At 36.6% G+C, this 16885-nt stretch overlaps 1 protein-coding gene across 1 annotated transcript; it reads right to left on the minus strand.

Annotated features, from left to right (window-relative positions):
• LOC109830043 (alpha-galactosidase 3) lies at positions 1416–12036 on the minus strand. Its single transcript, XM_020397197.1, has 15 exons — positions 11816–12036; positions 6169–6227; positions 5866–5922; positions 5761–5795; positions 5551–5654; positions 5264–5336; positions 5040–5098; positions 4881–4946; positions 4720–4803; positions 4565–4629; positions 4317–4399; positions 3777–3867; positions 3210–3268; positions 2399–2539; positions 1416–1720 (listed from the first exon to the last, which is right to left on the minus strand). Exons 1-15 carry the CDS (start codon positions 12001–12003, stop codon positions 1613–1615), a joined length of 1272 nt encoding a protein of 423 aa, XP_020252786.1. The 5' UTR covers positions 12004–12036; the 3' UTR covers positions 1416–1612.

The raw sequence follows: 16885 nt of genomic DNA on the forward strand, positions 1-16885 counted from the left end.
TGTAGCTCGGAGCATCACTCATCTTATTTTGGTTCTCGTTCTATGAGGTTGATAATTCACAGTTGAGGATTCACTAGAGGGGTACACATCCTATTCAGACGCCCTGCACGATAAGGTGCAGGTAGGGGTGCATTCAGTGCGGATATGATGTTTATCATATCTATATCCGCTTACCCATCTCGGATACGAATACGGATACGAATGTACATTGGGAAGAAAAATTCATATCCATATTCACTAAAATTGGATATAGTTACGGATATATAAGCGAATACGCATGCAAATACAAAATGGATATGAGAAAACTAGATAGTATTGAGAAAAACAAAGTTCATGTGATACAAAAGAGTTCATTAATATATTCATTATAAGTGAAAAGCTAAGATTAGACATCTTGATAATCAAAATTAATCACAAATCCATAATTTAAGAATTAAAACTATCGTAAAAGTATGATTAATATGCATTCGGATATTTTGGATACAGATCCAGATAGTTCACTACAAAACCATATTCGTAACCATATCGTATTAGTTATAGATTTAAGGAACCGTATCCTAACAGATATGGTTTTGGATATTTCCTTGGATACGGATACGGTTTAGCACCTTTAGGTGCAGCCGCAGGGCATTATGAATTTCTGAGCATTTCCTTAGAATGTATAGGCGTATTTCTGTAATTACACCCCCTTTGTGTGGTCCACATCGCACCCACGGTGTAGTAACACCCCATATAAAATTGCATTAAACTCCAAACAACTTTTGGAATTGTAGAAAACTCTTATTAAATTTTCGTGTTTTGCAAGTAATTCCCTATGATGGTGCTCAGAATACATTTTGTGTTCAGACTACATTTTGCGTTAGCGACACATTTAGATCCTAATAATAAGTGCTGATAGATGCATCATTCATGAGCTATATAATTTCGAGTGTAGTATATCTACTTTCCCCTATTCTTTCCTGGTTTGATTTTAGTAAGATCTATGTTGTATTATCTTTTGATAAGTAATATCTGACCAGAAATCTATAGATGTGATACTTGAAATTCAAATATTTCTTAGGGATTTATATGCAATAAACAAAATAAACATTGGACCTACACAATTTGATTGCAGATAAGGGATAGATAAATAGCCAATAGAGATGACGGTAAAACAAGCAAAATAATATACTGCTTAGTTATATTACAGGATCAAGTTAACAAATTATAACCAAAGGGAATGATTTGGAACAAATTAAGTGATGCGGGCAACTTATTTAGAAAAAAAATGTGTTTTTAAAGACCTATTTTCAAATACATTAGATTTGAAAAATCAAAATCAGAAAAAGCTCTTTTATTCTTTTGAAATTAGTTGTATTTAAAAAGATAGCAGTCAATTCAGCATTTTCTCGCAGTTAGACTACAGTGCCCATTTCATCCTAATAAATAACCATTGTCTCGCAATATTAAGCAAGCAAGCATCAAAATTAATACATCTGAGCTTTTCCTTCTTCCACATTTTCCCCTCGAGAGTAGACCGTAGCCTGTCAGGTTCTTAGTACATGATACAAAGGGCAAAGGCACCAAGGACATATGAAAGACATTACAGATGATAGATGCACATTGAATTAATTCACATTACACTAGAATAGGTTGCTGGAGTGAAGATGTACATCTTGCAGTCATGAGAATCAAGTCGAGCTCCAAAGGATCCCGCTACGTTCTCTGCTAGGTTTTCATGCTGGAAAAACAAAGAAATTTGATATGTCATTGTGGTGATCATGTCAAAGCAGTGCATACAGAAAAGAGAGAAAGAATGTGGTAAGAGAAAAGATACGCGTTGGTACGTAGCAGATAAGAGAATTAATTCACGACAGAATAAAAAGAATTTTAGCTTTGGGAATTTCTTTATTTGGCGAGGAATTGATGATGCCTATAAAGCCCTAAACCGGCAATTTGATTAATCAAGTCACCATAACTAACAAGAAGCACAATAGTTGCACCTTTTAGATGCATACATAGTCTTGTTGGAGACCTCAAAGGTACACTTCAATATGTTAGTCGCAGTTAACATAGTTGCCCAACTTAGATCCTCAAGATACATATTTGTTGCTTGGGTGAATTGGCAATTGGAAAAGTTAAAAACATGAACTTTATTGTGATCGGTGAACAGATCAAGATTATATTGACTGAGTTCAAATCTATTACCCCGCACATGCAAAGGCAGTGTCTGATTCTAGGTAGACATGGGGTTTTGAGTAGGATCTATAAACATGTGACTCGTTACCTCAAAATATAATGCAAGTTACAAAACTTTTGGAATAATGATGAAAGACTAGTATATCTTCTATAAAAGAATAGACAAAAGTTTTATAGATCTCAATACTAATAATGCATGTATAAGAAATTACCAACTCACCTTCCAGAGATCTCTTACAGAAACACTGGTGGATTCGTCAAGGCCGAGAACCCCCCATTTTGCTGTAACTGTTACAGATTGGGAGCAGCGATTCCATAAGGCAACTACTAACTGGTTTCCAGATAGAGGACCCGCCCATACCTGAAATTCACAGATTCAATAAGCAGTTATAAGTAGTAGTTATGTAGGCCACTATATTTTACCAGACGTAATGCTATAAGTTTAATCAGTTCAAAGTTACCACGGAACAACATCAATGGTAAATTGCCATCCATATTCATAAGTTTGGTAGTGGTTCATAAGTTTCATGCCAAGATAGTTTGAAATTTTTTGCATGTCTCCTTTATTCTTCTAATGGATACCAAACTCAGCAAACGTTTTGTTATTAATAACAATTAATAATCTTGTTGAATAGCTTAGTCAATAATCCTAACCCTGTACCGAGGCATTTCCAAACTTCATTAAGAATATTGTCGGGTCCAATGATTTTTAATTTTTTAATCTCTTTCAAGAATCATTAGCCTCCTCCCTAGTTCTTTTTTTCTTTAGAATACCTATTGTTCCTAGCGTACATTATATTGTTGGATTCTTCTTATATCCTCCTATGTGGACATCATTTGATTAGGTAACGGATGTGAAGTCCACTAGTTTTGTTTCTCCGTAAGCCTACATATGGACATGTCCTAGTTGATGAGCAAAATAATTTGTAGCATCCGGAAAATTAAAATGGGACTCCGTCATATTAGCATATAAATCAATGCTAAGAGATTCAGATATGGAGTGAGTAAATGAATCCAATTAATTTTAGAACCTGGCTGCAACCCTCATTTTCTGCAACTGAAACCTTTCTTCCTTGAACACCAAGAGGATCTGCACAGATCATCAATACCTATTAGGGCTCGTACCCATAATTAGCAAAAAGGCAATTTTAGGTAAAGAGTAGGTTCATATATAATATGAAGACATCTGAAACTGATGTGCATAGTGCAAAACCGTGTGGTATTTTGCATGAAAATAAGCACTTATTGGCATCTGTAATGTACAGTGCCTTAACTCTTAACAACCTATGAACCTAAAAACAGTGATCTTCCTCTGCTTGCATTAACATCTTCAATGTAGTGTCAAATATTCAATTGCCATCTTCCTACTGACAGGCACAATTCGTAACTGATCTACTTTCGGCTCAGGGACCAATAATTCCTAAAACATTTAGTACCATTTTCAGCAATAATTGCTAAAACATTTACTATCATTTTCACTCCATATCCATAAATAACAATCTAACTCCAGAGATCCGGTTAATCAACTTTCAGAGATTTAAAATTTTGAATTAGTATTTTGCATATAAGTTATAACACAGAGGGATAAAAGATTTTACCTTGATTAACTGCAATCACTTCCTCATTGCTCAAAATCTCGAATGTTTCAGCAGTCATGTTACGTACGTCACAGCCAATCAAGAGAGGGGCCTGAAAAAGTTGAAGTCATAACCACATCTGAAACACGTGTGAAGTAGAACGAAGGACGTAAGCTTGTATTTTTTTAACTTCATAAAATTCAAAATTTCAGCTAAGTCTATGTGGAGATCCTCCACTTATTTCAACAAATTAACCAAGTATACTGAAACGATCTAATTGTTGGTAAGAAATTGGGAATATTAGGCAATGAGGCATTGAACTTCGACACTGTATTTGCTAGTTTTGGTATATTACTTTTATGGTTGCATATGCTCTTCTGAACTCCATGGTTATCAAATATTGACTCATTCCTTTCATTATCATTGATGATGCTAATGAAGACAGTTTTAATTGAAGCAAAACATGATTTTACTACAACAAAAATATTAGTTAAAAATATGCAAATCACAGTGATACCAATTGTATACAGACAGAACCTCGTGTCGAAATAAAGGACACACCTTCATCAAAGCCCAGATACTGAAATGTGCACGATATTCTTGGTAAGTCATACCACCGTTGCCAACCTCTAACATATCAGGGTCTACAAAAGCAATCAATATACACTGGCAAGCCAATATCCACTAAAATACTTAACCATATAAAATTAGACAGATATTTCGACTAGGCATCTGCATGACTAAGCAAAAAATCCACAAGAAGGGTGAAGGAAGCAAAAAATCCACAAGAAGGGTGAAGGCTAGACTACCATTCCATCCACCCGGTCCTGCATATGATGCCCACTTGTCATTGAGGTCCGCAATTGTCGTCATGCTAAAAGAATTGGGAAGTTGATCAACACATTTGATATGGTAATATGATATGATGTACACAGAAGGTATACATGAAATAGAAATTTCTAACCTAACCCATGTATCGCTTATATCATCTGTTGTCCGCCAACTATTACCAACACTACCAGCCCATAAGGCAGGATCATCTACACCCCTATAAGATGGAAAGAGAATTAAGACTGAACTATCCAATAAGGTATGTAATTAAATATATCAAGAATTAAAACTTACCACTCACAAATTGAGTAAAAAATGCTATGTCCAGTCGAATTTAATGCATCCCTCATTGGAGGATAACTGTGAATTTGAAGGTTTACAAAGTAAGTAAATTGCTCCAATGATTCAAATATGTAATATTGATCAAGGATAGCAGTTAAAGAAGATGATTACCGTTCCTCTGGTTTGATACCCAAATTAAAACAGTTGTCATACTTTAAGTAGTCAACACCCTGAAAACTTCAAAAGATGCAAATTGAAAAGCGCAGCTAGAATATATTTAAGCACTTAAACAGTCAAGTGCAGTCTAATGCTCTTACGCACTTCACATTCTTACTCTAACCAGCAAAATAAAAGAAAAAGGTTAGAATTCCTGGGGATAATGTAGCTTTAGTTACCCAAGATGCAAAAAGCTCTGCATCATCATTTTCATGGTAGAGGGATCCTGGTCGAACTTGGCATGTGAATATCCTGAAAGTTTTCATAGTTAAAGTTAATGCAGAGCTGTTATACATCAGATGTTGGTTAAATTTAAATGAATACATCAGATGTTGGTTAAATTTAAATGAAACTGTCGCTTCAGTGCATGATACTTACAGTTTCACTTCTATCAATTGACTAAACTCACAAGATAATGACTTGTTTGATTGTGTAAGTTACATAACATTGTAAATAAAATCCCTACCCAGCATCAGAGTAAATACCAAGCTTGAGGCCCTTGCTATGGATGTAGTCAGCAACCGCTTTAATGCCTGAAGGAAATGTCTTTGGATCTGGTTTCAATTCACCCTGCAATAACTAGACAGCTATAATTAAGGTGAACCACTAAAACTTGTCACTTATGGTCGCAAAAGAGTATAGCCATGATAATCAACAAAACTGACTTCCAACATACCTTCAAATTACGCAAGAGAGAATGCCAACAATCATCTGCCACCAAAGACAATTCTAATAAGAAAAATGCATGGCTATTTAATCAAATGGCAACTGAAGTCATTACCTATATTAACATAGATGTAACCTAAATCAGCCAACCCAGTTGAGATGAGGGCATCAGCTGCCATCACAAAAGCAAAAGTTAAAATCTAAGGGAAAGTACAGAAATCTCAAGCACGAATTATCCCTCAAACTATGTTTGAATTGTACTTCTCTTTTGGTGTCTAAAATACATAAAAAAATTTAAACATGCAGTGAACTATTTGATTGCTTTGTTAATACAAACAGTACCATTGCGATAACTTTTCAGTTCTCGTAGAGAATTTACGTCCATTGAACTAACTCAAAACATGAAATCAGAACATACCTGTTTCCTTAATTACTTTTTCATTGATATTACAGGCAAAGAAGTTCCAGCTATTCCATCTGCATCCATAAATTATCCACTAAATTGATTACACATAATATTTCAATATCAAACCACCAGAGAAAATTAATAATAAAATGTCAGAAGAAAACATCATAAGCGAACAACAACCCAAAAGACAAATCTCAAATAAAACTTTAATACAAATACATGAAATCCACAACCAATATATCTCAAAAATTCATAATGAAGCCGGTCTCACTGAAGAGTTCTGAAGTTAAATATCATAATTCTACAAACTTTCAACAATCCTATACTGCAATCAAATTACAACAGCTCAGACATCAAAGTACATTAAACCAAACATTATATATGGAAAGAAGGAAAACAAAACATAGATATTGTTGAGTTTAAAGTTCTTTTTGGAATATGCAAAAAGTTCTTTTGTGCTTTTTGTTGTAGACATGCATTTAATAGTTTCTGGTCTCTATGTAACAGCAGCTAGAGGTCTCTAGAATCCTTGTGTGTCTAGAATTTTCTTTGGTCCTTATCTCAAGTGTTTTAGTCTGTTAGAAAATGAATAGCCCCAAGTTGTAGCCTCCGTGCTCATTTTTTTGTAAAGACTCCATTTTTAGCCTTCATAAGAGTGGTTTCTGGTTTGTTCTTCTTCTGTTGGTTGATCTTGGGTAAGAGAAGGTTTATCTGCTGTGTGTGTTCTTTATGGTATCAGAGCCCCAAGGCCCCAGGGTGAGCAGGTGCAGTGTTAATTGCTTGGTGAAGAAGATCAACCAGTGTTGCTGAAGAGATGGAGTCGTCGAGTCGGAGCGTCGGTCTTGGCATAGAGCTGCTCAACCAATCAAATTACAAGATGTGGAAATCTTGTATGGAGTCTTATTTGGTTGGTGAAGAGTTGTGGGCTGTTGTTGGTGGAGCGAATGCAGTCAGGCCAGAGGAGAATGCAGAAAATGCTGAAGCATTGAAGAAGTGGACGACAGTGAATGCAAAGGCAGAGTTTGTGCTAAAGAAGTCTATATCTCCTGCTTTGTTCGATCATATTATGAGGTGTACCTCAGCAAAAGATATTTGGGAGACTCTCAACAGGCTATTCAACAAGAAAGATATTGGTCGTCTGCAAATGTTGGAGAATGAGCTAGCAAATTCAAGCCAAGGTGATCTTTCAATCTCCCAATTCTTTTTAAAGATTAAAAACTTGTGTTCGGAGATTTCAATCTTGGATCCAGATGAACCTATTTCTGAAGCTCGTGTGAGAAGGCATATTATTCGTGGGCTGAGGAAAGAGTACACTCCTTTTGTTACCTCGATTCAAGGATGGGATCGGCAGCCCTCTCTGGAAGAGATCGAGAACCTTTTGTCTTCTCAAGAGTCTTTAGCACGACAGATGGCTGGGATGTCAATATCAGACAACCCCAACAACACAGAAGCACTCTCTGCTCATAAAAAAAGGAATTTCAGATTTGAGAAGAAGGAGGTTAAGAAGCATGACAATGATGGACCAGGTGAATCTTTCTCGTATTATAAGAAGAAGTTCAAGTGTCATCGATGTGGTAAACCTGGTCACATCAAAAGGTTCTGCACCGTGAAGCTTAATTCTGGAAACTACGCCAGGAAGAATGGTGGCTCTCGTGACTCAAGTTGTGGTGACAATGAAGACAGCTGGGGAAAGTGTTTTCTGGTGGAATCGGCAACTCACAATGCCATGGCTTCCATTAATTTTCAGAATGATTGGATTGTGGATTCCGGTTGTGGCCATCATTTGACAGGTGATGAATCAAAGTTCTCCATATTACAGCCACATACTGGCAATGAAGCTATGGTGACAGCAGACAATACAGTTCACAAGGTTGAGAATGAAGGCACGGTGGTCATCAATGATGGAGGTAACGACTCTATCACCTTAAATAATGTTTTCCACGTTCTTGGAATGAAGAAAAATTTATTTTCAGTTCCAAATGCTGTGGATGCTGGTTATAATGTCTTGTTTGGGCCACATGATGTTAAATTTCTTAAAAATGTTAAGTATATAAAGGCAGATGTCATGCATACTGGTAGAAGGGTGAAGGATACTTTTGTGTTGTCTGCCTCTTCATCTTATATTGATAAAGTAAGTTGCAATGAGAATGCATCATTGTGGCATGCTAGATTGGGGCATGTGAACTTTGATAAGTTGAAAGCTATGGTTCGAAAGAATTTGGTGAATGGCCTGCCAAGTTTGACATCTTTTCCCAGCAAAGAAGCATGTGAAGGGTGCCAATTCGGAAAGTCTCATCGCCTTCCATTTGGAATCTCTCAATCTAGAACCAAGGCTCCTTTGGAATGTATTCATGGTGATCTGTTTGGTCCCACTAGAACTCCCTCTTTCTCTGGTTTCCGTTATTTGATGATTCTTGTTGATGACTATTCAAGGTTCACATGGGTCTATTGTATTAAACACAAGTCAGATGCCTTCTTCAAGTTTCAAGAGTTCAAAGAGAATGTTGAAGGAGTTCTTGGCTTAAAAATTAAGCGGTTGCGAACCGACAATGGTGGAGAATTTATTTCTAATGAGTTCTTGCACTTTTGTCGACGGTTTGGGATAAGAAGAGAATTGTCATGTGCAGAGACTCCACAACAAAATGGCATCGCTGAAAGGAAGATCCGGCATCTCACAGAGACATGTAGAAGCTGGTTACATGCTAAAAACTTGCCTAAAGGTTTTTGGGCAGAGGGTATGATGTGTGCAGCCTATGTGATTAACCGGTTGCCTTTGAGTCCAAACAATATGAAGACACCTTATGAGCTGATGTTCGGAGAGAAGCCTAGTGTAAAGCACTTCAAAGTGTTTGGCTCAATATGCTATGTTCATGTGCCGGACTCCAGAAGAGGGAAGTTTGATGCAAAGGCGAAAAAATGCATTTTTATTGGCTATGATGAAAGAAAAAAGGGATGGAAATGCATGGATCCAGAAACTCACAACTTTGTTGTCTCAAGAGATGTTGTATTTGATGAAGTTTCATCATACTATGGTGTTGCTAACAGTGAAGAGTCAGGTCTGCAAAAATCTGAAATTGTCGTGCTGCCAACTTCCTCAAATGGTTCTAGTTTGCCTTCATTTGATAATTTGCAGCAAGGTGAAAGGGGGAGCATTAATTCTGAAAATGAAGTTGAAGATTGTATTGTTCCAGAAGATGGTAATGTTGATGATGAAGCAAATCAAAGGCCAAGAAGAAATATCACCAAGCCAGCACGGTACCGAGATGAAAATTTCACAAGCACTTATTCTTGTTTCTTTACAGGCCCAGTTGATGATCAAGAACCATCTTGTTTTGAAGATGCTGCTGGTGTTGAAGAGTGGAGGCTTGCTATGGAGGAGGAAATGAAGGCTCTCGTTAAAAATGAGACATGGGATCTTGTCCCAAAACCTGATCATGTGACTCCAATTACATGTAAATGGGTTTACAAGTTGAAAAGAAAGGCTGATGGAAGTGTGGACAGATTTAAAGCGAGATTGGTGGCTCGTGGTTTCTCTCAAAGCTACGGAGAAGATTATGAAGAAACTTTCAGTCCCGTGGCGAAGATGACATCTGTTCGTGTTGTGGTTTCTTTGGCAGCCTCTCAAAATTGGAAGTTGTGGCAGCTCGATGTTAAAAATGCATTTCTATATGGAGACCTTGACAAGGATATCTACATGGAACAACCATTGGGGTACTTATCAGATGCTCATCCAGGGTATGTGTGTAAACTCAAGAAAGCCTTATATGGTTTCTTTGGCAGCCTCTCAAAATTGGAAGTTGTGGCAGCTCGATGTTAAAAACGCATTTCTATATGGATACCTTGACAAGGATATCTACATGGAACAACCATTGGGGTACTTATCAGATTCTCATCCAGGGTATGTGTGTAAACTCAAGAAAGCCTTATATGGGCTAAAACAAGCTCATCGAGCATGGTATGGGAAGATTGCAGAGTTTTTGCAATTTTGTGGCTATCATTCGTCTGATGCAGATCCAAGTCTTTTTGTTAAAAAGGATGGAGACTTGCATATGGTGGTTCTTTTGTATGTGGATGATATGATAGTGACTGGAAGCAATGAAGATGAGATTGCAAAGCTAAGGGCTGAACTATCTACTCGGTTTGATATGAAGAACTTGGGTGAACTGAGCCATTTTCTTGGTTTGGAAGTGAAAAATGTTAAGGAGGGTGTTCTGCTATCACAAGAAGGATATGCTAAGAAGTTGATTGAAAAATATGGGCTGAAACTTAGCAAGAAACGATCTACTCCTCTTGATACAAATGAGAAATTAAGGAAGGATGAAGGGTCACTCTTGCCAAATTTCAAGTCTTATCGTTCTCTTGTTGGTGGTCTTCTGTATTTGACAATTACTAGGCCAGACATTGCTTTCTCAGTTGGACTCATAAGCCGCTATTTGCAAGAGCCTCGGAAGTCACATCTTGAAGCAGCAAAGAAGATTCTCAAGTATGTTAACTCTACCATTGATCTTAGTCTGTTTTACAAAAGAGGTGGTGGTTTTGAGCTAAATGGTTATACAGATGCTGACTTTGCTGGAGATTTAGACAATAGAAGGTCTACATCTGGTTATGTGTTTATGTGCAACAGTACAAGTGTTTATTGGTGTAGCAAGAAACAAGATGCAGTGGCTTTATCCAAAACTGAAGCAGAGTATAAGGCTGCCACACTTGCTGCACAGGAGTGTGTTTGGCTTCGAAGACTCATCAAGGATGTTTATCATCCAATTATCAAGGCCACAGATTTGTTTGGTGATAATCAAAGTGCAATCAAGCTTGCCTATAATCCAGTGTGTCATGCTAGAACTAAACATATTGAGATTGAGCATCATTTTATCAGAGAGAAGGTTCTTGATGGAACAATTAACAACAGGGAAGTAAGAAGTGAGCTCAATATTGCAGACATCTTCACAAAGACTCTCTCTAAAGGACCATTTGAGTTTCTTCGTGCAAAGCTGGGACTGATTTCCAAAAATAACTTTAAGGGGGAGTGTTGAGTTTAAAGTTCTTTTTGGAATATGCAAAAAGTTCTTTTGTGCTTTTTGTTGTAGACATGCATTTAATAGTTTCTGGTCTCTATGTAACAGCAGCTAGAGGTCTCTAGAATCCTTGTGTGTCTAGAATTTTCTTTGGTCCTTATCTCAAGTGTTTTAGTCTGTTAGAAAATGAATAGCCCCAAGTTGTAGTCTCCGTGCTCATTTTTTTGTAAAGACTCCATTTTTAGCCTTCATAAGAGTGGTTTCTGGTTTGTTCTTCTTCTGTTGGTTGATCTTGGGTAAGAGAAGGTTTATCTGCTGTGTGTTCTTTAGATATCAGTTTGATCCTGTGCAGAAACAATAATAAAAAAACATAGAGAAAAAAGGGAATATGATAATGATTACAACAAAGATAGATTCTTTTAAAACCTTAAACTCATGAGGTTCAAATTATTAAAAAAGAAAAGAATATTGGCATTCTGTATAATCCACTCTACAGAGAAACCCATAAAAATAAACTCAGGAACTAATCAACACAATCCAAGATACTAAATTTACAACAAACCCATGTACACAAACTAAAAATAGAAGTAAAATCTCAAACAATAAGAGAAAGTAAAGGGAAGAGAGATAAAAATAGTAGTGACCCCATTTGAGGAGTGCGAGCCAATCCATTGTTGAGCTGCAATTTCCCATAATTAGAAGTATCAAATGGGCTAATTCTAGAGACGGGCTTGATGGGTTCTTCGATCAATGGATAAATTCTAGAAGAAAGTGACAGAGAAATTGACGAGAGAGAGAGAAAGAGGAGAAAGAGAGAGCTCGAGCTCGTCATTTTTATCTCTCTCGTTCAGTTGGGAGTTGTGACTCGCCCTTGTGAAGCGATTTAACGTCAGGGGGTGCGTGAGAGTCGCGTGTTCTTTAGCCGCAAATGCCGCCCGATAGCCCGATAACCCGTTAATGGATAGGTAATTTTGTGTGAGCGCGCGTGGCTCCTGCCGCGTTATATTAAAAGGGAACATTTTTGGCCACTTAGCACTTAAGTACCCTATAGTTTCCTTACTTTGCACCCGTATATTCTCACTTGGTTTTATCTATAACTCATGAAGTTTTGAAGTTCTTATCTTCTATTATGTAAATGAAAGAATATTCCCCTTAATATTTTCATGTGAATCTCGCGTGTTCTAAATTCAACAAACTTTAAATTTGAAAGAGATATTCTAAAACTAGTATGTGAGTGTCACATGGAGCTATTCGGAGAAATATTCTTACTTTTGCATCACAAAAAACATTAAAGTGTGAAGTTTTAAAAATTTAGGATTTATGACTACCGTGGAAAACAAGAGTCGTTATATAAATAAAGTGTAAATTTTTTAAAATTTAGGATATATAATTGTTGATGTTTGAAATCACACAGTCAAATAAAGGGAGTGATTGAGTTGACGGAGGTCCTCTAATCCTCACACAAGTAACAAATCGTAAGAGGGTGGGGTTTGGTTCTCCAGTTGTTCCTCCGACGATCAAGTCAGTGAAATGCTTAAGTGGAGAAGTAAAAGGAACTGCAGTAGTTCTTAAGCTCAGAGAGTAGTAGTAAAAAGCTTACCTTATAATTAATAACAATATCTCTTTTTATAGTAGTGGTAGGAGGGGTAGGATGGTAACGTCAATCGAACATGGTCTGACGGCCAAGTCAGCTTCAGCTTTACAGGTGTCGGCCGACGAGTAGAGGAGAGGTCGCTTTGATATTTAATGCGAAGTAACCGGGGGTGTGCGGTGTTGACGTGGTCCGATGTGTCATAAAGACTATTGGGGGCAGAGGAATGATGTCATCAATATGCATTTAATAAAATTTATTGCGAGGTGATTGGTCACCAGTGCACAGGAGGGGCTCGAGGCTCAAGGCGTTTCATCGCCTTTCTACTCGTCGGATGGTCGAGAAGTACCGTCTTTTGAGTCGTCCTCGTAAGGTGTCAGCCGAATGAAGTGATTAGGCAATCGGCTTAGCTAGGGGTTGATGTGTAACACCTCTCGGATCGTCGACATGTGATGCCTTTCAAGCCGTCCTCACAAAATGTCGGCATGTTGAGTCGACCGATTTAGGCCTCTGATTGTCTTAATATGTTGACTTGATTATGCATAATATGAGACACTCTGTCAATAATTAGAAATTGATTAGAAATTATTTTCCATATCTTGAAAGGCTATAACAATAACTACCACCGAAAACAAGAGTCTTTATATAAATACAAAGAAGGAAGAACCGTGTATTTACATGATAATCAGCCAACTGGGTTTATTTTTTCCCCTAATTTTTTATATTGGCTCATCACATCTTTCGTATTTTGATGTTGTCCCTCAAATCATTGAAACTTCTATATATGAGCTTGGGATTAACTTGACGCTTGATATCCCGAAATTAGCCAAACAGTGGGTAAATTCACTTGGACACAAAATTTGTGAATAATTCCAATCTAAGTGCTTATGATGTGTTTGGATGGAGCGTAGAGAAGAGAAGGGGAAAGAAATTTTGGATTTAACATTGTTTGGGGGTTCTATTAAAAAGATAGAGGATGGGAAGTAAAGAAAATTTTACACTAAAATACTACCCTCTAAATTAGGGGGTAAATGAGAAGAAAGAAAGGGAAGAAAAAATTTAACCTTACTTCCCTGGGGATCTTCCAAACAAATCATAGATTACTTCTACACTCCCCCACCCCCACGGCCCCACCCCACCAGTCCCAGCTGAATGTTTGAACAAATTAGAATATGTTCCGTATGTTCTAGCTGCAGGTTTGGATAATGTTGGCAATTTTTTATTGTTTTTGGAAGGCTGAAATTTTTATTGTTATTAATAATTTGGAATTTGTTCAACAATATGTGATAGCTATTAAGTAATACAGTCATGAGTAGTGGGACCGTTGTGAATACCTATCTATAGTATCGTGGTTTTCTTATATATAGATTTGTTTCTTCGTCAAGTAGCGTCAAGTTCTATTAGTTATTTAATAATCGCTTAGTTATTGTATTGTTTTGTAGTAGTTATAAATTTGTATTCTTTTCAAGCAGTAGAGAGACACTACTTTTTACCACAAGCACAACAATTGATTTATTTAGTAGATGATTACATTTTATTTTAAATACTTCACTATTCACCATACATGTATGAATTATATTCGTTCCTAAATTTATATTCAGAGACAAATCATCACCATCCACTAGATAATAAAAAATTATGATAGAATAGTTGTATCTTCACTACATTTCTAGAGAGAATCTAAAACTCTGTAAACATAGTTGCTCCAAGAAATTATATTTTATAACAAATGATAAATCTACAAGTTTCACACAAAACTATCATAAACATATTTTATTAGAGGAAACACCGTAAACTTTTAAATTAACACAAAATAAACACTTATAATCAGAAAGTGGTGATAGTTATTTAACATAAAAATAAAGTTGAAGGTAGTTTAGCGATTATAATTCTACCATAACATAAATAAAATTTCATGATACATAGTTTATGAGTAGTTTTTTTTTTTGTCTTCTGTTTAAAAGTTTGTGGAATTTTTAATAAAAATCCATTTGTAATATGTTTTTGCAAAATCTCTATTAGTTTATGATAGTTTTGTAAAATTTACCTACTTTTTAAAGGGTTTTTTAGATATTAGTCCCTTAAATCATACGCATTTTAACATTAGACCCTTAAATCTTCATATTTCGATATTATTCCCTCAAATTGCATTATTATGATATTAGTCCCTGTGATTAGTTTGGGTTAGGAATTGCATGGGAGTATTCTATTCTCTTTAACTATTAACATTAATTGACAATTATGCCACTCGCCTAACAAAACCCAAACCCACAACTACTTATACCTGCTAAGGACCCCAACCCTAACCCATGTAATCCTTATTCTTCCCAACAGTAGAATTCATATTACCCATCAAAATATCCCACCGAAAATATTTTTTCAGGTGCAGAGACTTGAATTTGCGTTCGCGCAGGTATCATGGGATTTACTCTCATAAAATAAATCAGGTAAACGACAAAAGAAAGATAAGAAGTCAGACAAAGAAGAAGAAGAAAAAAAAAACTTGATTATCATATACCTTGAGATTCATGCACTCCTCGTTACATGATATGTATGCTCAAAGTGATATTAATGCTAGCCCGTTCTAAACAAGCTAATAACATTCTAGACATTAATGCATCAACTCTAACTAATATTTATTTCACCATCCTCTCATAACCAAGTGTGGTAGCTTCTAAGCTTAATTATCCTTGGAGTGAGCATGGTATTGGGATTGTGTCTTTGATTTTTTATATCTTTATGAGAATTAGATAGGGTTAGATATCTATCATAATTAGGAGATTGTGTCTTATCATGACTAAGAGTTTGAATCATATTCTAATTAGGAAGTTAGGTTAGAGATAAAGTTTTGGTTTCCCTATATATATTCTTCTATTATTGGAGGAAAAACCAAGAAGAAGAGAAAGAACTAATATTCTTGTAATCTAGGATAAGCAGAGGGCGTAGCCTGATTCAAGAATATTGTGCGAGATGCGAGAGTTTCGTAGTCTTTGTCCATGCAAAAGATTACATCATTGGGAGAATGTTTCACAGACTTTATCCGTTCAAAAGATTGTAAGGAGTGGGTTTTGGAGAGAATATGAGAGTTGATTATGTATATGATGTTGAAAGATTGAGAGACGAGAGTTAAGTGGTTCATCTTGTAGTTCTCCCTGACACATAGTGGATTTTTTTGTATTGTTGCCCCGTGGATGTAGGTCAAAGTTGGTCAACTGAATCACGTAAATATCAATGTTCTTTCTTCTTGATTTTGATTATTTTATATCTTGTTGATTATGGGTTGGATTCCGAGTTGCGGAGATCATAGTACGTAGGGTGGTGTTACAAGAATTAAAATGAAGAAAAAGAAAAAAAGGAAGGTCGAGTGGCGGCAAGAGCGGGCGACGACAAGAGCGGTAACATAGGTCGTTTTTGGTTTATTCGTTCGCGTGCAAGAGTCAAAAAAAGTAGCAGCACGTGAGGAGATTCACAAGTGTGGAAAAAAAAGGAAATTTAGACAGTGGGGTCCACATGAAAGAATTATGAGAAGCAGTTCACGTGATCTGATTGTCTAATTGCGACCTGTTGATCTGATGTGGAGTTTTATTTGGTGTTTGGTGCTGTGGATGCACATCGGATTGTCCAGATAGTTTTGTCGATAGATTGGTGAATCAGAGGTTGATTTCAGTGATCCAGGAGTTAATTCGTAAGTTTTAGGTTGCTCTGAACGCGATGAGAGGGTTTAATTTTTTAGATTTTGTTCAGATTGGTCAGAAAGTGTTGAAAAGTTCTGATGGTGACGATAAGACAGATCTGATGGCAGATAGAAAAAACGAGTATGCGACAGATGAGACTGACGTAGAGAATCAGATGTGATTCTAGCTGTAAAGTTGTCAGCATATAATTATTCAGAGTCATCGGGAGAAGTATTTGGTTGGTGTGTAGTCATCGGGAGAAGTATTCTAGCTGTAAAGTTGCAAGCACGCACGACTGAGTGACACACATGTTGATGGAGATGGTGGTATTAGACTTGAAGACGACGAGCACTCATATTTAGTCTAAGTCAAGTGATGCAGGAGATGGAGGAATCCGGCTTGTAGTGTGGAGTAGGAGAGATGCACCGATATAGTTTGAAATGAGCGAT

Source organism: Asparagus officinalis, chromosome 2, assembly GCF_001876935.1.
Source record: "Asparagus officinalis chromosome 2, Aspof.V1, whole genome shotgun sequence".
NCBI classification, from domain to species: Eukaryota; Viridiplantae; Streptophyta; class Magnoliopsida; order Asparagales; family Asparagaceae; genus Asparagus; species Asparagus officinalis.